The sequence below is a fragment of the Oryza glaberrima genome, chromosome 5 (assembly GCF_000147395.1).
Source record: "Oryza glaberrima chromosome 5, OglaRS2, whole genome shotgun sequence".
Lineage (NCBI taxonomy): Eukaryota > Viridiplantae > Streptophyta > Magnoliopsida > Poales > Poaceae > Oryza > Oryza glaberrima.
The window spans coordinates 20,347,082-20,363,238 of NC_068330.1; the positions used below are offsets into that span (position 1 = coordinate 20,347,082).

The 16,157-nt window shown below is 47.7% G+C and overlaps 3 protein-coding genes across 3 annotated transcripts; 2 read left to right on the forward strand and 1 right to left on the reverse strand.

Moving 5' to 3' along the window:
- Nucleotides 1–1,042: 1,042 nt before the first annotated feature.
- LOC127774033 (abscisic acid receptor PYL4-like) lies at nt 1,043–2,402 on the reverse strand. The gene has a single exon (XM_052300303.1). The coding sequence runs from the start codon at nt 1,972–1,974 to the stop codon at nt 1,321–1,323; it is 654 nt and encodes a 217-aa protein (XP_052156263.1). The 5' UTR covers nt 1,975–2,402; the 3' UTR covers nt 1,043–1,320.
- A 6,829-nt stretch (nt 2,403–9,231) lies between these two features.
- On the forward strand, nt 9,232–11,405 carry LOC127774961 (dehydration-responsive element-binding protein 2D). The gene is made up of 2 exons (XM_052301255.1): nt 9,232–9,387; nt 10,460–11,405. The coding sequence occupies exons 1-2, from the start codon at nt 9,305–9,307 to the stop codon at nt 11,160–11,162; spliced, it is 786 nt and encodes a 261-aa protein (XP_052157215.1). The 5' UTR covers nt 9,232–9,304; the 3' UTR covers nt 11,163–11,405.
- Nucleotides 11,406–12,490: 1,085 nt separating this feature from the next.
- On the forward strand, nt 12,491–16,153 carry LOC127773902 (cation/H(+) antiporter 15-like). Its single transcript, XM_052300133.1, has 3 exons — nt 12,491–12,865; nt 13,115–14,107; nt 14,203–16,153. The coding sequence occupies exons 1-3, from the start codon at nt 12,674–12,676 to the stop codon at nt 15,520–15,522; spliced, it is 2,505 nt and encodes an 834-aa protein (XP_052156093.1). The 5' UTR covers nt 12,491–12,673; the 3' UTR covers nt 15,523–16,153.
- The last annotated feature ends 4 nt before the right edge of the window (nt 16,154–16,157 follow it).

Consider the following 16,157-nt stretch of genomic DNA (forward strand, 5'->3'; position numbering starts at 1 on the left):
ATCAGAGCAAGCTCCAAGCTTTCGCTGCGATATTAGCTTGCATGCACTCGCGTCAGGTGGCACAGACCACCTCGACCTGTCGAGCAGAAAGAATCCTAAGCGAACGCATGCATACACCGATACCCGCACGGTCTCCTAGCTGATCGCTGTCAAGCTAGTTCTTTTGCCCAGTTGATGGATCATTGATGATGGATGGATGAAGCATCGTTCCACTTTACTTCCTCATTCTGACAGTGTGTAGCTCTGTATTTGTATGGCCAATATATGTGCAGTGTGAGCAGCAGGATGGGGTATTTTCTTAGTAGTGAGGTTAGCATCGAGATCTACAAATGTATAGCTGAGCAGTAGACCTGAGCATTGCACGGGTGGCACCTGAGATCTCTAAATGTCTGAAACTCTCAAAGTCTTAGGGGAAGAAGTGTATATATATACACACAAAGTCAGACGATTATGATAATATGATATTAGATCGCGACAGTGGAGCATACATACATATACAGGTGGATTAATTGTTTAACTATATATATATTTCAGAACAGCAACTGAGCCTGAAAACCACGAGGTCTGAAACTGAATTCTGATTCGTATTGGATTATGTGTGTTGCAGAGCTGATATATAGTACACAGTACCATGATTAAATTGACAATGGACCATATTAGTTCGATCTTTAACATACCGTTCGTGCATGATTCAGTGGTGAGTAGCAGAAGTATAAGGAGGATTAGATACTTTAATTAGCAGCCAGATCACGATTAGCTATCATGCACCCTCACTATTCCAACATAAACAAGTGTCGATGAAAATGTTTGGTCACTACCCCTGCAACTGCAATTAACCACACCTCCATGTGCATTCCTTTTGCACAACTGTTCCTAATTAAGTCCACTAAATCAAACCACCTACTCTTACATCAAATTTCAGCAAATTTGGCTGCATGGAAATTGCATTTCTAGTGCACTAATTAATTAACTCTGATCAAGTAATTAATTATCTAGGCCACGAGATACAGATAGATACTAAGAGTTGTACTACATGTGTATGAACTATGAACAATAGTTAATATCAGGCAGCACCCACACAAATGATTTGTACTCTGTGTTGTCTACAAGCGAAAAAAAAAGAGGAAAAAAAACAAACAAACTAGAAACCAAACGCTGATCAATCTACACCCAAAGAGCCAAACACGAGAAGAAGTCAAGAAGCGATAAGCATCAACCTCCCGGGGAAAAGAGAAAAACGGCGGCGGCGCGAGCCGGTGGTCGCCGGCGATCAGGTTAGGTCAGGCAGGAGGGAGAGGGAGAGGGAGAGCTAGCTATGATCTAGGCGGCGCGCGGCGCGGCGAGGGCGAGCTGCTCGGCGGTGCGTGCCAGCGACTGGAGGTTGCACCGGACGATGGTGTCGACGAACATGCGGGTCTCGTCGGCGGTGTTGCCGTGGGGCACGTCCACCACGTAGGACTCCACGACGACGGCGGCGGCGGCGCCGGCCGCCGTCTCGTGCACGGTGGTGACCGACCGGTAGTTGGAGAGGCGGTGCTCGCCGCCGACGACGCGGAAGCTGAGCACGCGGCGCTCGTCGTCGAGGATCTCCAGCCGCTCGCGGCTGCTGGTGGCGGGGAGGCCCGACACCACCCGCACCTCCCGCACCGACCCCACCGCCACCGCGCCGCCGTCGCCGTCGCCGTCCAGGAGGCGGCAGCTCCGGATGAAGTGCTTGTACGCCTGCGGCCGGTCGAACCGCCGCACCACCGACCACACCGCGTCCACCGGCGCCGCGATCGCCTGCACCACCGCCGAGCAGCACTGCCCCACGCCCGCCGCGTGCTCGTGGTGCCTCGCCACCTCCGCCGGCACCGCCACGCACGACGCCGCGTGCCCCGCCGCCCCCGCCGCCTTCAACACTCCCCCACCGCCACAGCCCCCGATCCGGCTGTGCTGCGGCGGCGACGGCCGTGGAGCGGTGTACGGCATCATCCCACCACGCTCTTATCTCACACAGGTTTCTTGGTTTTTATATTTTTTTCACACAAGAAAGAGAGAGAGCACTAGACACGGTCTGGCTACTTATATACCTTGGAGCAAAACAGCAAATCACCAATCAAGCTAAACCAATACTGAGATGGTCATCACACAAGTTGACAACTTACTCAATTACACTTGCCATTTGTAACGGTGGTTTTTGCAACTTGGAGCAAGTGGTTTAGGGTCACTTGTGAGAGTTGGGGTCCTTTGGGATGGTGTTTTTTCTAGCATCAAGGACAAAAAAAAAGTGTAGTGGTTTTGGGCTCTGCAGCTTGTTTTCCAATGGGTGGAATAGAGGAAAGAGGGGTGTAGCTGAGGCCTGTTTGGATGGGGCTAAAATTGTTTTAAGTCCCTGTCACATCGGATGTTTGACGTTAATTTGGAGTATTAAACTTAGACTAATTATAAAACCCATTTTATAACTTTGGACTAATTCGCAAGATGAATATATTGAGCCTAATTAATCCATGATTAGTCTATGTGATGCTACAATAAACATTTGCTAATTATGGATTAATTAGGCTAAAAAAATTCATCTCGCGAATTAGCTCTTATTTATGCAATTACTTTTATTATTAGTTTATGTTTAATACTCTAAATTAGTATCCAAACATTCGATGTGACAGGGATCCCTAGATCAAACACCACCTAACAATGCCTGGCTGGTTGGTTGCAGCAAGGGGCACCAAGAAGGGTCAAAGTAGAATTCTGGGAAAGTGATGTACCATTGAGGAACAATAATTAATAATATAGTAATGAGGGTGTTTTTGTCAAGGTTTTTGCTCTTGTTTATGTGCCAACTTGTTGGGGGGGGGGGGGGGGGTAGATCAGTGGATGTAAGAAAGGAGATTGTTGTTATTTGTTAATGTGGAGCCAAAGGGGTTCTTCTGAAGACTCGTGCCAAAAGAAAATGGGTAGAAAGATTGATCTAAAGGTGAGGGGTGTATCTGGAATGACAGGCTTGTTTGGTAGATCAATTAGGCCACTTGTTGCTCGTCATTGTTATTTACTTGTTGGGTGCCTTGGGTGGTGTTTGCACGATGGGCCACTGAGAGTGATCCTTGCCTCCTTGGTGATTGTATTAGTTGATTGTCCGTGTTGGCAATGCTACTTTGTTGTTATTGAGCAAATATCTTCCGGCCATTTGTTTCCAGAAACCATTTTAGGTTCACCCAGATTTTGCATAAACAAGTCTACGGCAAATTTCTTGTTTGTTGGTCTCTGCTAGTAGGAGGCCCGTTGTAAATACTTTGCTTTCTTCTAATACATTGATTCACGTTTTTTTGTCCGAAAAAAACTATGATATAAAGGAAAATTATATTCAAGTCGTTAGGGCTTTTTTTTAAAAAAAAAGATTTGCAAGAGAAATGAAATTAGACATGTGGTTGGTTTGGAGACGAGGTGGGATGGGTAAGAATCATCTCTGTTTTTGGATGGAATAATGCTACTTTTTAAGAGATGGCTCACATGTCAACGAGTGAAAAAAATAGGTTAGATTGGTCTGCCAGTTTTTAAGGGACCATGTTAACCCGGACCTTAGGAGAATATTCCCTATTAGAAACTATACCATTATCTGTCCCCAAACCAAACATCTTAAAAAGTAAATTCAACCCTACCCAACCCTTTGAACCAAATGCATGCTAGAGGTGCAAAACCCCAACCCATGCAGGGAAAATATATGATGCAAACCACACATATATAGTACAAACTTGTAAACTACCGTATGTGTGAGATTCATCCATGTCACACTAAATACAAAATTTACTATTAGTTTTAATGAGGAGTAAAATTTTTACTCATAGTGATGTGGACAGATATCAAACGTTTATTTTTCGATCATATAATAGTTTCCAAGTTTATACTACGTATGTGATTTGCACTATAGATTTTTCCGCCCATGCAGGTGCATGCATATTAAACGAGACATACTAAGCCAAATATAGAAATTGAACCTGGTTAGGTGGGAAAAAAGTTAACATCCTCATTCACATCACCATAGGAAAGGAGTAAATTTTAGTTTAGCAGAGTGTGGAATGTTTCGTGTAAAACGTATCATCGTCAATGAGAAATGTGAGGTTGTATGGCCACTAACAAGTACGGAAAAAACAAAACTGATGTCAAGAACTCAGAGCTCTCTCAAAGCAAATGCCAGAATTTTACCATATACTAAGACAATTTTGGCAATAAAAAAAGTTATATGCAATTCTATGAAACCTACACTATGGCCCTATTCAAACCACTATGGCCTGTTTGACCTAATTAAGGTGGGTATTAAATAAGGGCACGCAAAATAAAAATATTACTCATCATGTAATTAATTGATTTTTAATTATTCAAATTAGAAAACTGGATTTATTTTATATTTTAGAGCAATTGCCATATAAAAAGTTTTCACACGAAACATACCATTTAGCAATTTAAAAACATGCTAACGAAAACTGAGGTTTTGCATTAAATAAATGGACCTATATAAACCAGCCAATAGGATGTCTCTACCGCCAATGCTCAAATTAAACTCTGCTCATATAACACTTTCATCCTATAACTCCTGCCCTCTTGTTCTGAATAAAAAAAACTTACTTCAAGTGTTGAGGATGTTCTCTACTCCGTACTTATATACTCCCTCCATCCTATAATATAGCAACCTAGTATCGGATGGGCTGTCTAAATTCGTTATACTATAAGATATCCTATCTAGTATTAGGTTGCTATATTATAGGACAGAGGGAATACTACTCAAGATCGGTCTATCAATATCGTGTACAGATATTCTTCCTGGCGAGACCTGAGAAGTACATAACCAGTTAGCCACTGCACATCTCTTCGTGCCACAGAGATGTGCAGTGGCCAAAGGCAACAGCCAATTCAGGGCCCCGTTTAGTTCCCAAAAATTTTTTTCCAAAAACATCATATCGAATCTTTAGACACATGCATGGAGTATTAAATATAAATAAAAAGAAAAACTAATTGCACAGTTACAGGGGGAAATAGTGAGACGAACCTTTTGAGCCTAATTAGTCCGTAATTAGCCATAAGTGCTATAGTAACTCACATGTGCTAATGACGGCTTAATTAGGCTTAAAAGATTCGTCTCGTGGTTTCCCGGCGAGTTCTGAAATTAATTTTTCATTCGTGTCCGAAAATCCCTTCCGATATCCGGTTAAACGTCCGATATAACACTTAAAATTTTTTTTTCCCCGACTAAACACACCCTCAGAGGCGAGCTAACCAAACCACCACCTTTGACGCCTACTCGTCGTGTTTGCCGTAACTTGCTGAGAACCTGCCCGTCAGGCGTTGGTCTCTCTGATATAGTAATTAAAAAGAAAAAAGAAAGAAAGAAAAAACGTAGCGCTTGGCCACTGTACAGGTGCACGGGTCCCAAGCTCTCGGCTCTCGCCGCGGAAACGCCGGCTAGAGACGTTCCGGTTTTCCACCCGGCCGAACGACCGCATACCTCTCTCTGATAGTAGTAGTAGTACGTACGATAAACAGAGACATGCATGATGCTGCACGCCCGCGGTGGAATTCGTCCGTTTCGCAAACGCCACCGCGCGACCGGGGGTTCCACCTCCACGCGCCGACGACCTGCAAACTACCTTGGTCTTAAAAATTAAATTAGGGTGTGTTTAGTTCATGCTAAAATGAAAGTTTGATTGAAATCATAACGATGTGATGGAAAACTTGAAAGTTTTTGTGTGTAGGAAAGTTTTGATGTGATAGAAAAGTTAGAAGTTTGAAAAAAAAAATTTAGAACTAAACAAGGCTTAGTGAGACTTCTGCCACCTATCTAAACAAAAGTATATCTAGTTTATAGATACATAGTTAAAAGTTAATATCTCTACCTTTTTTATTATGTGTTGTCATTGATTTTTTAATAAACATTTGATCATTTGTTTTATATAAAATTTTATGCAAATATAAAAAAGTTTTAAATCAGGGTTAAATAACATTTAACAATAAATCAAGTAACAACGAAATAAACAATAATTATATATTTTATAATAAGATAAGATAAATGATCAAACATATTTTTTAAAAAATCAATATATGGAAATCGGAGAAAGTATTGTATTCTAGACAAAAGTAGTAAAAAAATTTGCAACTGATTACCGCTGCAAAACGCAGAACTCCATCAATTCCCAAGTAGGATAATCATTTCCAGGACTTAAATTTTGTGTGTGAACTTAAATCCTAAAAATACTTGGAGCCTCATGGTTTGGCCAATTCAGCTATTGTTAAAATTTAAGTTTCAAATTTTGGTTTTGGAGATGGTTTTAGAAAAATCTTAACGTACTTTTTTAAAAATTGGCTTTTAGGTTGTTAAGAACACATATAAACGTCTTATCTATAAATTAATGTTTATCACGAATAAACCATTTGTCATATAATCAACTATTATCCACTCAATAGGGCTCTTATATTTAAGAAGAGAGAAAGTATAACAGCATTTTTTTTTAGACCTGCAATTGTGGTCTCAAAGAATGGTAGTGGCGGACTGACAGTTGTAATACCATCTAGTTTGAATTTTTAATGGAGTTAACTGAAAATTTCGTTGCAAATTCGTTTGTTAATGGAGTTAATGGTCCCACGACTCACCAACGAGGTTGTTTCCTAAATCTAAATACTCAAACAGGTCAATTGTAGCATTGACATGGTAAAAAACTAAAAAAGAAGATCTCGAATAATCAAACAGCTACTGCCCAGTTTCTTTCACTCCATTTGGGAGAAAAGTATAGGAGTCCAATCTGGACATCTGGTACAGATTCAATGCATGCTAAGCACTAAAGGGCATATCAGATGAAAAACGCCCGATGCAAACTATAATATCTTGGTCGAGAAAACAATGCTATTACAATATCAGCCCAGTTAATAATCTAGTTAAAATAATCTGTAACCTCGGCGGTTTCTGCTGAATCGGGTTTCTTTTGCCTTTCTTTTATGTCTGATGAACACCAGAAAGTCAGAAAGTGTCATATGAACACTTTAATATAATAGCAGGTGATAACAGAAGGGTTTATATTATTATATATACTAATCTGTTGCAATACTTGCCATAGCTGAAAGTTGAGACATGTTGCACGCAACCATGATCGCCCAACCTGATTGATTTGAGTCGTTCCTGCATGACGTCATTATCTAGGCCGTCCCTGCTCCATTGGAAGAACTAACCACAATCAGATTGCGGATCTTGGATAACTAAAAGAATATCAAAACGTGCATGGTTCAAGTTTACCTGCCATCACGTCAACACAAATAAAAAATAAATAAATTAAGACCTTCAAGTTTCCACTATGCTAAACATGCAAACTAGTTTAAGAGTGCAGTCGCGTGTCAAATGGGCCGTGATAAGCCAGGCCGGCCCATTAGACCTATTTGGCGCTTCCCCCATTTATGCCTAGGAAAAAGTACACCGAAGGTCCCTCAACTTGTCATCGAGTTACAAAATCGTCCTCCAACCGTAAAAAGAGATATGTGGGGTCTCTTAACAATACAAAACCGATCAACCGAGGTCCCAGGGCAATATTGACGCCGGATTTATCCTATGTAGCGGCTGAGTCAGTGTTGGACCCACGTGGGTCCCACATGTCAGGATGCCACGTAGGACAATCTCTTTCCCCTCTTCTCTCCCTTCTTCTCTCTCTCACTTTGCTCCTCGTCTGGTGGCCAATGACAGGCGATGCGGCGGCGACTTGGTGTGGCGCCGACGAGGATGGGGTCAGCGCCGATGAGGATGGGGTCGAGCCCGGGGGCGGACCGAGCATCGCGGCGTCGAGCTCCACCCCGCTTGCGACGGCGCAGAGAGAGGGAAAGAGAGCTCCAACCGAGCGTCGCGACGTCGAGCTCCCCGACAGAGGCCGGTGGGGAGAGGTGGGAGAGGAGGAGGTCCGGCGGCCGGCGGCGCCATAGAAGATGCTAGCCACCTTGAATCTTTCCTCTTCAAATCCAAGTAGGGAGAGAAGCCACATCGAATTCAGATTATCCCCAAATTTTTTCCCTATTCTTTACGCTTCTTACATTTGCTCTTGGATCCTTAAAGTTGTTGATGAGGAAGTGAAGCCGATCTCGCCGCCGCAACCACTGAAGCGGGAGATCTGGCAAGAGAAGGCGAGTGCGTTCTCGTCGGTGGGCTCCTCCTCTTCCTCCTCGAGGAAGAGCGGCGGCGGCGGCGTCTAGAGCGGAGGCCGCGGGAGACAGCGATGGCAGCTTCCGGCTGGAGATTGAGGAGATCGCGGCGAGGGATTGCCGTCACGAGACCAGGAAGCGGAAGAACCACCTCGGTGCGCGCGCGCCCCTCGTCTCTCGAATTCCATCTCCCTCTTTTACCACCGCTCATCCGCGACGCGATGTCCATGCCCCCCTGTAGGTTGTGGTGGTGGCGGCGACGACCACCACAACGGCGGAAGCGCCAAGCGTGTGGTGGTGCTCGGTGACGACGACGGCGTCGACGCCCCTCCTTTACTCTCGTGTCGTCGTCGCCGCCGCCGCCGCCACTGCTTTGCTCTCCTCCCCTCTCGTCGATTGGCGGCGCCAGCCTGCCCAGAGCCCTAGAGAGAAGAGAGAGAGAGAGATAGGAGAAAGGGAGAGAAGAGGGGAAAGAGAGGGTAGGCTGACCTGGACAGGCTAACACATGAGGTCCACGTGGGTCCCACGCTGATTCAATCAAAGCGCCATGTAGGATAAAACCGGAATCAAAACTGCCGAGAGATCTATTGTGACCGATTTTGTATAGTTAAGGGACCCCGCATTATCTGGTTTTATAGCTGACAAGTTGAGAGAACTTCGGCGTACTTTTTTTCTTTATGGCTATTCGGCTTTAAGCCCGTGAGGCGTCGAAGACAAGGAAAGGGAGACCAGGTCAAACGCCGCGTCAAATGTCAATAGGTCAGGAACTTGGCGGCGAAGAAAGCGATCCCTCATGTGGGCCCCACGCCTCCGCGAGCCTCCATAAATGCTGTTCTGGTGGGCCCACCTGCCATGTCACAGAGGCGCGCCTTACCCGTGTCTCCGGAGAGTGGAGTGGAGAAGAAGAAGAACTGAAGAAGCCGTTCGTTCTGGAGCGCGCCGCCATCCGCTCGAACCTTTCCCCTCTTTGCCTTGCGCACCAAGTATGGATATTGGGGGTACCCTCTCGATCTTCTCGTCGCTGGCAATGTGGGTTGCGTAGTCACATGTTTCTCGATCTCGTTGTGTCTCAGGTTTTTTTTCTTGAGGAGTTAGATTGAGCAGGAGAAGAGCCGCGGCCGGTGTGGTTTTTTGTGTTGGTCGGTCGCGAGGATCGATGGCGGCGGGGGAAGGAGACGTGGGGATGGAGGTGGAGACGAAGGCGCCAGCGATGCCGCCGCCGCCGCCGGCGTCGTCGAGGTAAGACCTTAATTTTGGCGGCGTGATTCAGTACTTTGTTTGCGCGTTCAGAAATACGGGTGGTTTAGCCGCTATTGTGCAGGCAGAAATATCATCGCAGGTAGCGTCAGACATTTGGTCCTAACTGAATGTCTGAAATGTGTGGATGCTTGCGATGTGATGGTGCAATGGTGCAGGATTTTTAGTGTAAACCAAGGATTGGAATTGGATAACGGTGTTTCGTAGGATAGGAGAGTGTACCTGCAAAGAGTTTTTTTGAACGTTTTGTGGAGAAATTAGAGGGGATAGGTTTTTTTTTTAGAAGTTAAAGAATTTTGACCGTTTCTTTTGGAACTATAGATGTGTTCGTAGGAGGGGAAACATGTTGAGATTGTGCGTTATTACAACTTTGGTTCTGAAAAAAATAATCGCAGATTAATTTTCTATTTCATATTTGCTACTCCCTCCATCCTAAAATAGAAGTATTTTTGGACTCTAGCACGGTCTTAGATATACTACTTTGACCAACAATATTTATAAAAGTAAGATGTTTTAAATAAAAAGAGTTGTATATTAAGATAGTTTGTTTGATGATAGATCCGGTAACATCAATTTTATATGATTGATCTTTTTAATTTTTTTGTTATTAATGATCAAAGTTAAAAATGTTTGACATGTGACTGTGCTAAAAATGTTTATATTTTAGAACGGATGGAGTAATTGCTATTATGTCCGTTACATTTCTAGATAAATTTCCACCGTAGAGATAGGTGAGGAACTGAAGATTGATCACTAAGAAATGGAACAGGGATTGGCCTGAATAGTTCCAAAGCTCAAACAAAGCGTTAAATTTTAGGAGTTTGTTCTCTGTTGCAAATTTGCAAGGCAGACAGAACCATCAAAGGTTTTAGCTGGGCAAAGCAGAGTCGACGTTGAGTAAATTCCAGACAGAACAATCAGCATGATACAAATTGCTGCAAACAAAACTTAGAAAATCCATTTCGTGCTGTGAGTGCGTCGTTTTGCTTTCTTTTTTTGCTTTTTTTTTTTTTGGTGTGGTTGACATGTTCATCATCGTCTTGTTCACGTGCAGCGCGGCCAGGAAGAAGAAGCAAGCTCGCGCGAAGAACGGCGACACGCCTGAGCCTGACGCCGCCGGCGGTGCCCGTGCCCGGGCGTCTCGGCGAGCGAAACGGGGACCGGGCAGCTACCGCGGCGTGCGGCAGCGCCGGTGGGGCAAGTGGGTCTCGGAGATCCGCGAGCCCAACCGCGGGAAGCGGCACTGGCTGGGCACCTTCGGCAGCGCCGTCGACGCCGCCCTCGCCTACGACAAGGCCGCCGCGTCCATCCTCGGTCCCCGCGCGGTCCTCAACTTCCCGGCATTCAGCCCTCCTGCCGCCGCCATCGCCGCGCCGGAGCAACGCGAACCCCCGTTCTGTTCTCCTGCCACCACCGCCGCCGCCACTGCGCCGGAGCAACGCCAAACCCCGGGCTGTTCTCCTGCAGCCGTCGCCGGCAGCGGCGGCGGCGCAGTGTTCGAGGAGAGTGACGTGAAGCCGGTGGTGTTGCCGTTGCCGTTGCCGGCCATACTCCAGGGTGGCGGCGGCACGGAGGCAATGGCGCAGCATTGGGATTGGGAGTGGGACGCGTCTTGGCCTGAGCTGGAGATGTTCGAGTGTCTAGATGACATCGCCATGTACCTCGACGTCGACGCTGTGATGACGACTCGGGATTGCAAGGTTGAGGAGCTCGACGCCGACATCGTCGACTCGCTGCTGTGGACACTGTCGGACTGAAATGGCAAATGTGGCAGCCATCTAGACAGGTTTCTTTTGGTGAGATAGATTTTCCAGTAGATGAGTTAGCTTTCGTTTTGCTTAGCTGATAGCCATGTAGACCGTTAACAACGCTTATATGTAGTTTACTAATATATTATTAGTCTTCATTTTGCATTAGGAAAAAGTATAACTGATAGCATTCAAATGTAAATAGTAGAACTGAAACCAAAATACTACTATATTTATCCGGAGAGAATTGCACTTTGGACTACTTTTACTCTTAAAGAGTTTTACATCGAATCACCTTTAATCAAATCATTTTTACTTTAGGCTAACTAAATTTGTCTTTGTTGCGATCTGGATTACCCCATATCACTTCTTCAGCATATCAATAAACTTGAGCACATCAGATCCAAGAAGCCAACAAACTCCCCTCACCTATGAAGTAGGTTGTTAGTATCAGGATCCTAGGTAGTATCATTTTACTTAAAGTAGTATCGTATCGTAGTATTGGAATACTATAAGATTTTCTTCTTTTCTTAAGTTTAATTAATATTTATATTAATTACATATAGCCATTATATATAAAAAAAAATTGAGTAATAATATATGTCATGCAAATAGATACATTTATCAAGAGAAACCACGTTGGTTTTGATATATTTAACAGACTTTTATATAAACTTAAGCATATTTATTTACATTATTTTTAAACCATCTTATTTTAAATAATATTTTGTAATATCGTAAGGATCGTAGAATCCGGATACCACCAAAGATTTCGTAGGATTGTATAGTAATGAATAGTAGAATTGAGATACTATGAAAATTAGGATACTAGGTGGGATCGGTACCATTTCGACTTGGTAGAATCGTAGTATTCTAAGATGCTAGGATACAAATCGGGATACTGTCAACCTATAAACAGACTGTACATTTACGGGAGGATATATGATAAATATGGCCAGAGAATATTCAGGTGGATACCATAAATATGATTAGCTAGAGAAGAGAGAAGTGTTTCAAAGTACAACAAATGTAAAGTGAGCTAGAGGTAGTTCAAAGTGTAATTTATCCAGTTATTATCTTCATCAAGCATAGACTGTTTTGTGTTAATTCCATATTTCTATGGATATGTTCATTGATTCATATCTGTATAAGCCACAGTAAAAGTACACTACACCAATTTTAGATTTACTATTATTAACAACATAGATTCTCCTGCAGGAACTCTCTACAGCATCAGCAATTTACAGCCACAAAAATGGAGCTAAACAAACTGAGTTTAATATATTCTCGAGGATACCAAGTTCTGAACCTTTTTGACATGTCATTGATTTCTCCTCTCTTCTCGCCCTCCGACCACTCATCCCCTCCACGTTGCAGCAAACCGCCATGGCCAAAGCAGCCTGACGAGGCGGGCGGGCCGCGGGGGGCAAGAAGAGCCAGCGGCGCGGCGACCGCGCCATTGCCGGCGCGCGCAGTGGGGCGCGGATGCAGAGGAGGCAGACGCCGAGGAATCGTTGGGAATGGATAAGATCGACTGCTACGTCGTGCCGCAGACCACGGGCACCGGCCGGAACATCTTCCAGGGCGGCAGCCCGCTCTCGGCGTCGCTGCCGCTGCTCGGCGTGCAGCTCGTCCTCATCGTCGCCGTCACCCGCGTCCTCTACTTCCTCCTCAAGCCGCTGAAGCAGCCCCGCGTCGTGTCCGAGATCATGGCACGTCCACCCCTCGAGCCTCATCTTTTCTCTTATGCTTACGTTTACCAGCCAAATTTTATACTTCCAATATTTTGAGGTTTTTTATCAAAGTTTTTTTATCCTTTGTTTTTATATCGCTAAGAACATGTATATAAAAGTTTTATTCACATATTACTTTTCGTTTGCATATATGCTTTCGTTTCCCCGATCCTTTGTTTGCCCACAGTGACATCGACATGATCGAAGCTTCTGGCGCGTGATTTTCAGGGCGGGATCATACTTGGGCCGTCCGTGCTGTCGCGGCACGCGGCGTTCAGGGAGGTGGTGTTCCCGGCGAGGGGCGAGCCGGTGCTGAACACGGTGGCGACGTTCGGGCTCATGTACGTCATCTTCCTCATCGGCGTGCGGATGGACCCGAGGCTCGTCGTCCGCTCCGGGAGGAAGGGCGTGGTCATCGGCCTCTCGGGCTTCCTCCTCCCGCTGGCCATGACCGGCGCGGGCTCCTCCGGCGAGGCCATGGCGACGGAGCCGGACGTGTCGAGGCGGTCCACGTTCTTGTTCGCGCTCGCCACCTCGCTGTCGGTCACGTCGTTCGCGGTGCTGTCGCCGATCCTGTCCGAGCTGAGCCTCCTCAACTCGGACCTCGGCCGCATCGCCATGTCGGCGTCGATGACCACGGACGGCATCGCGTGGATCATCATGGTGGTGTACATCCTCGCCGAGGCGTTCCTCGTGTCGCCCGCCACGTCGATCTGGGCGTTCCTCTCGCTGGCGGTGCTCGCCGCGTTCATACTGTTCGTGGTGCGCCCCGTCGCGCTGCGGGTGATCGAGCGCACGCCGCCGGGCAAGCCGGTGGAGGAGGCCTACGTGTTCGTCTTCCTCCTCGTCGTCCTCCTCGTCGGCTTCTACAGCGACGTCATCGGGACGAACTCGTTCCACGGCGCGCTGATGCTGGGGCTGGCCATCCCCGACGGCCCGCCGCTCGGCACGGCGCTCGGCGAGAAGATCGAGGCGATGGTGTCCGGCCTGATCCTGCCGCTCTACTACGCCATGACCGGGCTCAGCACCGACGTGTGGCGCATGCACTGGGGCAGGCTGCAGGTCGTCATGTTCCTCGCCTGGGTCGGGAAGCTCGTCGGCGTCATGGTGTCGTCGCTGTACCTTGAGATCCCACTCCGCGACGCTGTCTCGCTCAGCCTCTTCATGAACTCCAAGGGCATCGTCGAGGTCATCACCTTCAACTTCTTCTTGACCAACAAGGTGAATTTTAATCTTCCCAATGGCGGCAAGATATTCGAATCGATAATGGAGCCATGCATGCGCGTTGACGAGTGTGAGGTTTGGTTTCGTTGCAGCTCATCGGCAAGAACACGTTCAGCATCCTGATCTGCTTGTCGGTGGCGATCACAGCGGTGTCGGTGCCGGTGGCCGGTTGGCTGTACGATCCGGCGCGGCGCTACGCCGTGTACAAGCGGCGCACGGTGCAGCATCTCAAGGCGGACGCCGACCTGCGGATCCTCGCGTGCGTCCACGACCAGTCGCACGTCCCCGGCACGCTCGCCGTGCTCGAGGCGTCGAACGCGACGCCACAGACGCCGCTCAGCCTCTACCTCCTCCAGCTCGTCGAGATCGCCGGCCGCTCCGCGCCGGTGTTCATCCCGCACAAGCTCCGCCACAGCGCCTCCCGAGCCGGCGCCGCGGCGGCCAGCGCGGCGCCGCCCACCGACTCCGACCGCATCATCAACGCCTTCTTCCAGTACGAGCTGAAGCACCCGGAGGGCGCCGTGTCCGTGCACCCCTTCACCACCATCTCCCCCTACTCCTCCATGCACGACGAGGTGTGCCGCCTGGCCGTCGAGAAGCGCACGTCGCTCATCCTCCTCCACTACCACAAGCGCCACATGCTCGCCGGCGGCGTGCGCGCCGCCGTGGGGCTCCGCGTCGTCAACCGCAAGGTGCTGGAGGTCGCGCCGTGCTCCGTCGCGGTGTTCGTCGACCGCAACGCCGGGAGCGTCGGCCTCTGCGCCTTCATCCCGGGCCCGGTGCAAGACCAATCGACGTCCTCCAGGAGCAGGAGCGGCGGGCACGCGGCCAGCGGCAGCGGCCAAGGCTTCAAGGCGGCCGTCGCGTCGCTCTTCTTCGGCGGCGGCGACGACCGCGAGGCGCTGGCCTACGCGACGCGCATGGCGCGCCACGAGGGCGTGGCGGTGGGCGTGATCCGGTTCTTGCCGGCGCGGGGCATCAAGGACGAGCCGTCCGACCGCCGGATCGACAACCGCGCCATCGAGGAGGTGAAGGCGCTCGCGGCGAGGAGCAGGAACATCAAGGTCCAGGAGGAGCTCGTCGGCGACATGGAGAGGATCGTCCAGGTGCTGCGGGGGCTCGACGAGGCGGGCTACGACCTCGTGCTCGTCGGGATGCGGCACAGGTGGTACCCGGTGATGCCGGCGAACGGGATGTCGGATTGGAGCGAGTGCCCGGAGCTCGGCGTCATCGGCGACCTCCTCGCCTCGTCGGACTTCGACACGCCGTACTCGGTGCTCATCATGAAGCAGCAGGACCAGGGCGGGCTGAACGCCGCCGTGCCGGGCGCCCAGGACGTGTGGCACGTGAACGACGGCGGCGCCGAGGACGCGCCAGCGCCGCCAAGAAACATGTCAACCGCCGGATCTTAGCAGGTTCAGGCAGTAGGCGATTATTCTGTTCTAGCCTCTAGGACCTGGTTCAATGTAGACTTTCAGATTCCCTTTTTGCGTCCAAGTATGTTGTGATGTATAGCTATCAGGATTAGCATCAATCCTTAAACTGAGATGAGATCTTAAGATTATTTCAAGGAAACAGCATTGTGTATAGCAGCAATGGAACAAATGCATCCAATGTTAATTTGACAATTCAGTCAATGAGTAAGGTCCAAATTCCAATATCAACAAAGCCTCTGCAAATTTTGTGCGCCGTACCTGAATTTGCAGATGGTTCATGCAATGCCCGTCACAATTCACAGGTAACTCATCCAAAAGCAGCGTTGGTACTGTATTGATAGTTTAATACACCTAAATAACATATTACATTTACCTTTCTTTTTTCCTTTGAGATGGAAGGCGCATGTACTTAAACATCAAGATTAGTTCCAGACATACTATGTCGGATGCAAAACAAAAGTTAGTAAGCAGAAATTCGCCAGTTCATTTCAGCAAAAACACCTGACAGAAGGTAAAACCAGTCGACATTCTGAAAAGAATGATACAGAATGCAGCACTCCAAACTCAAAAGTGCTGCCAGCCAACTCAGTAGTATCATATTGTTTAAATTA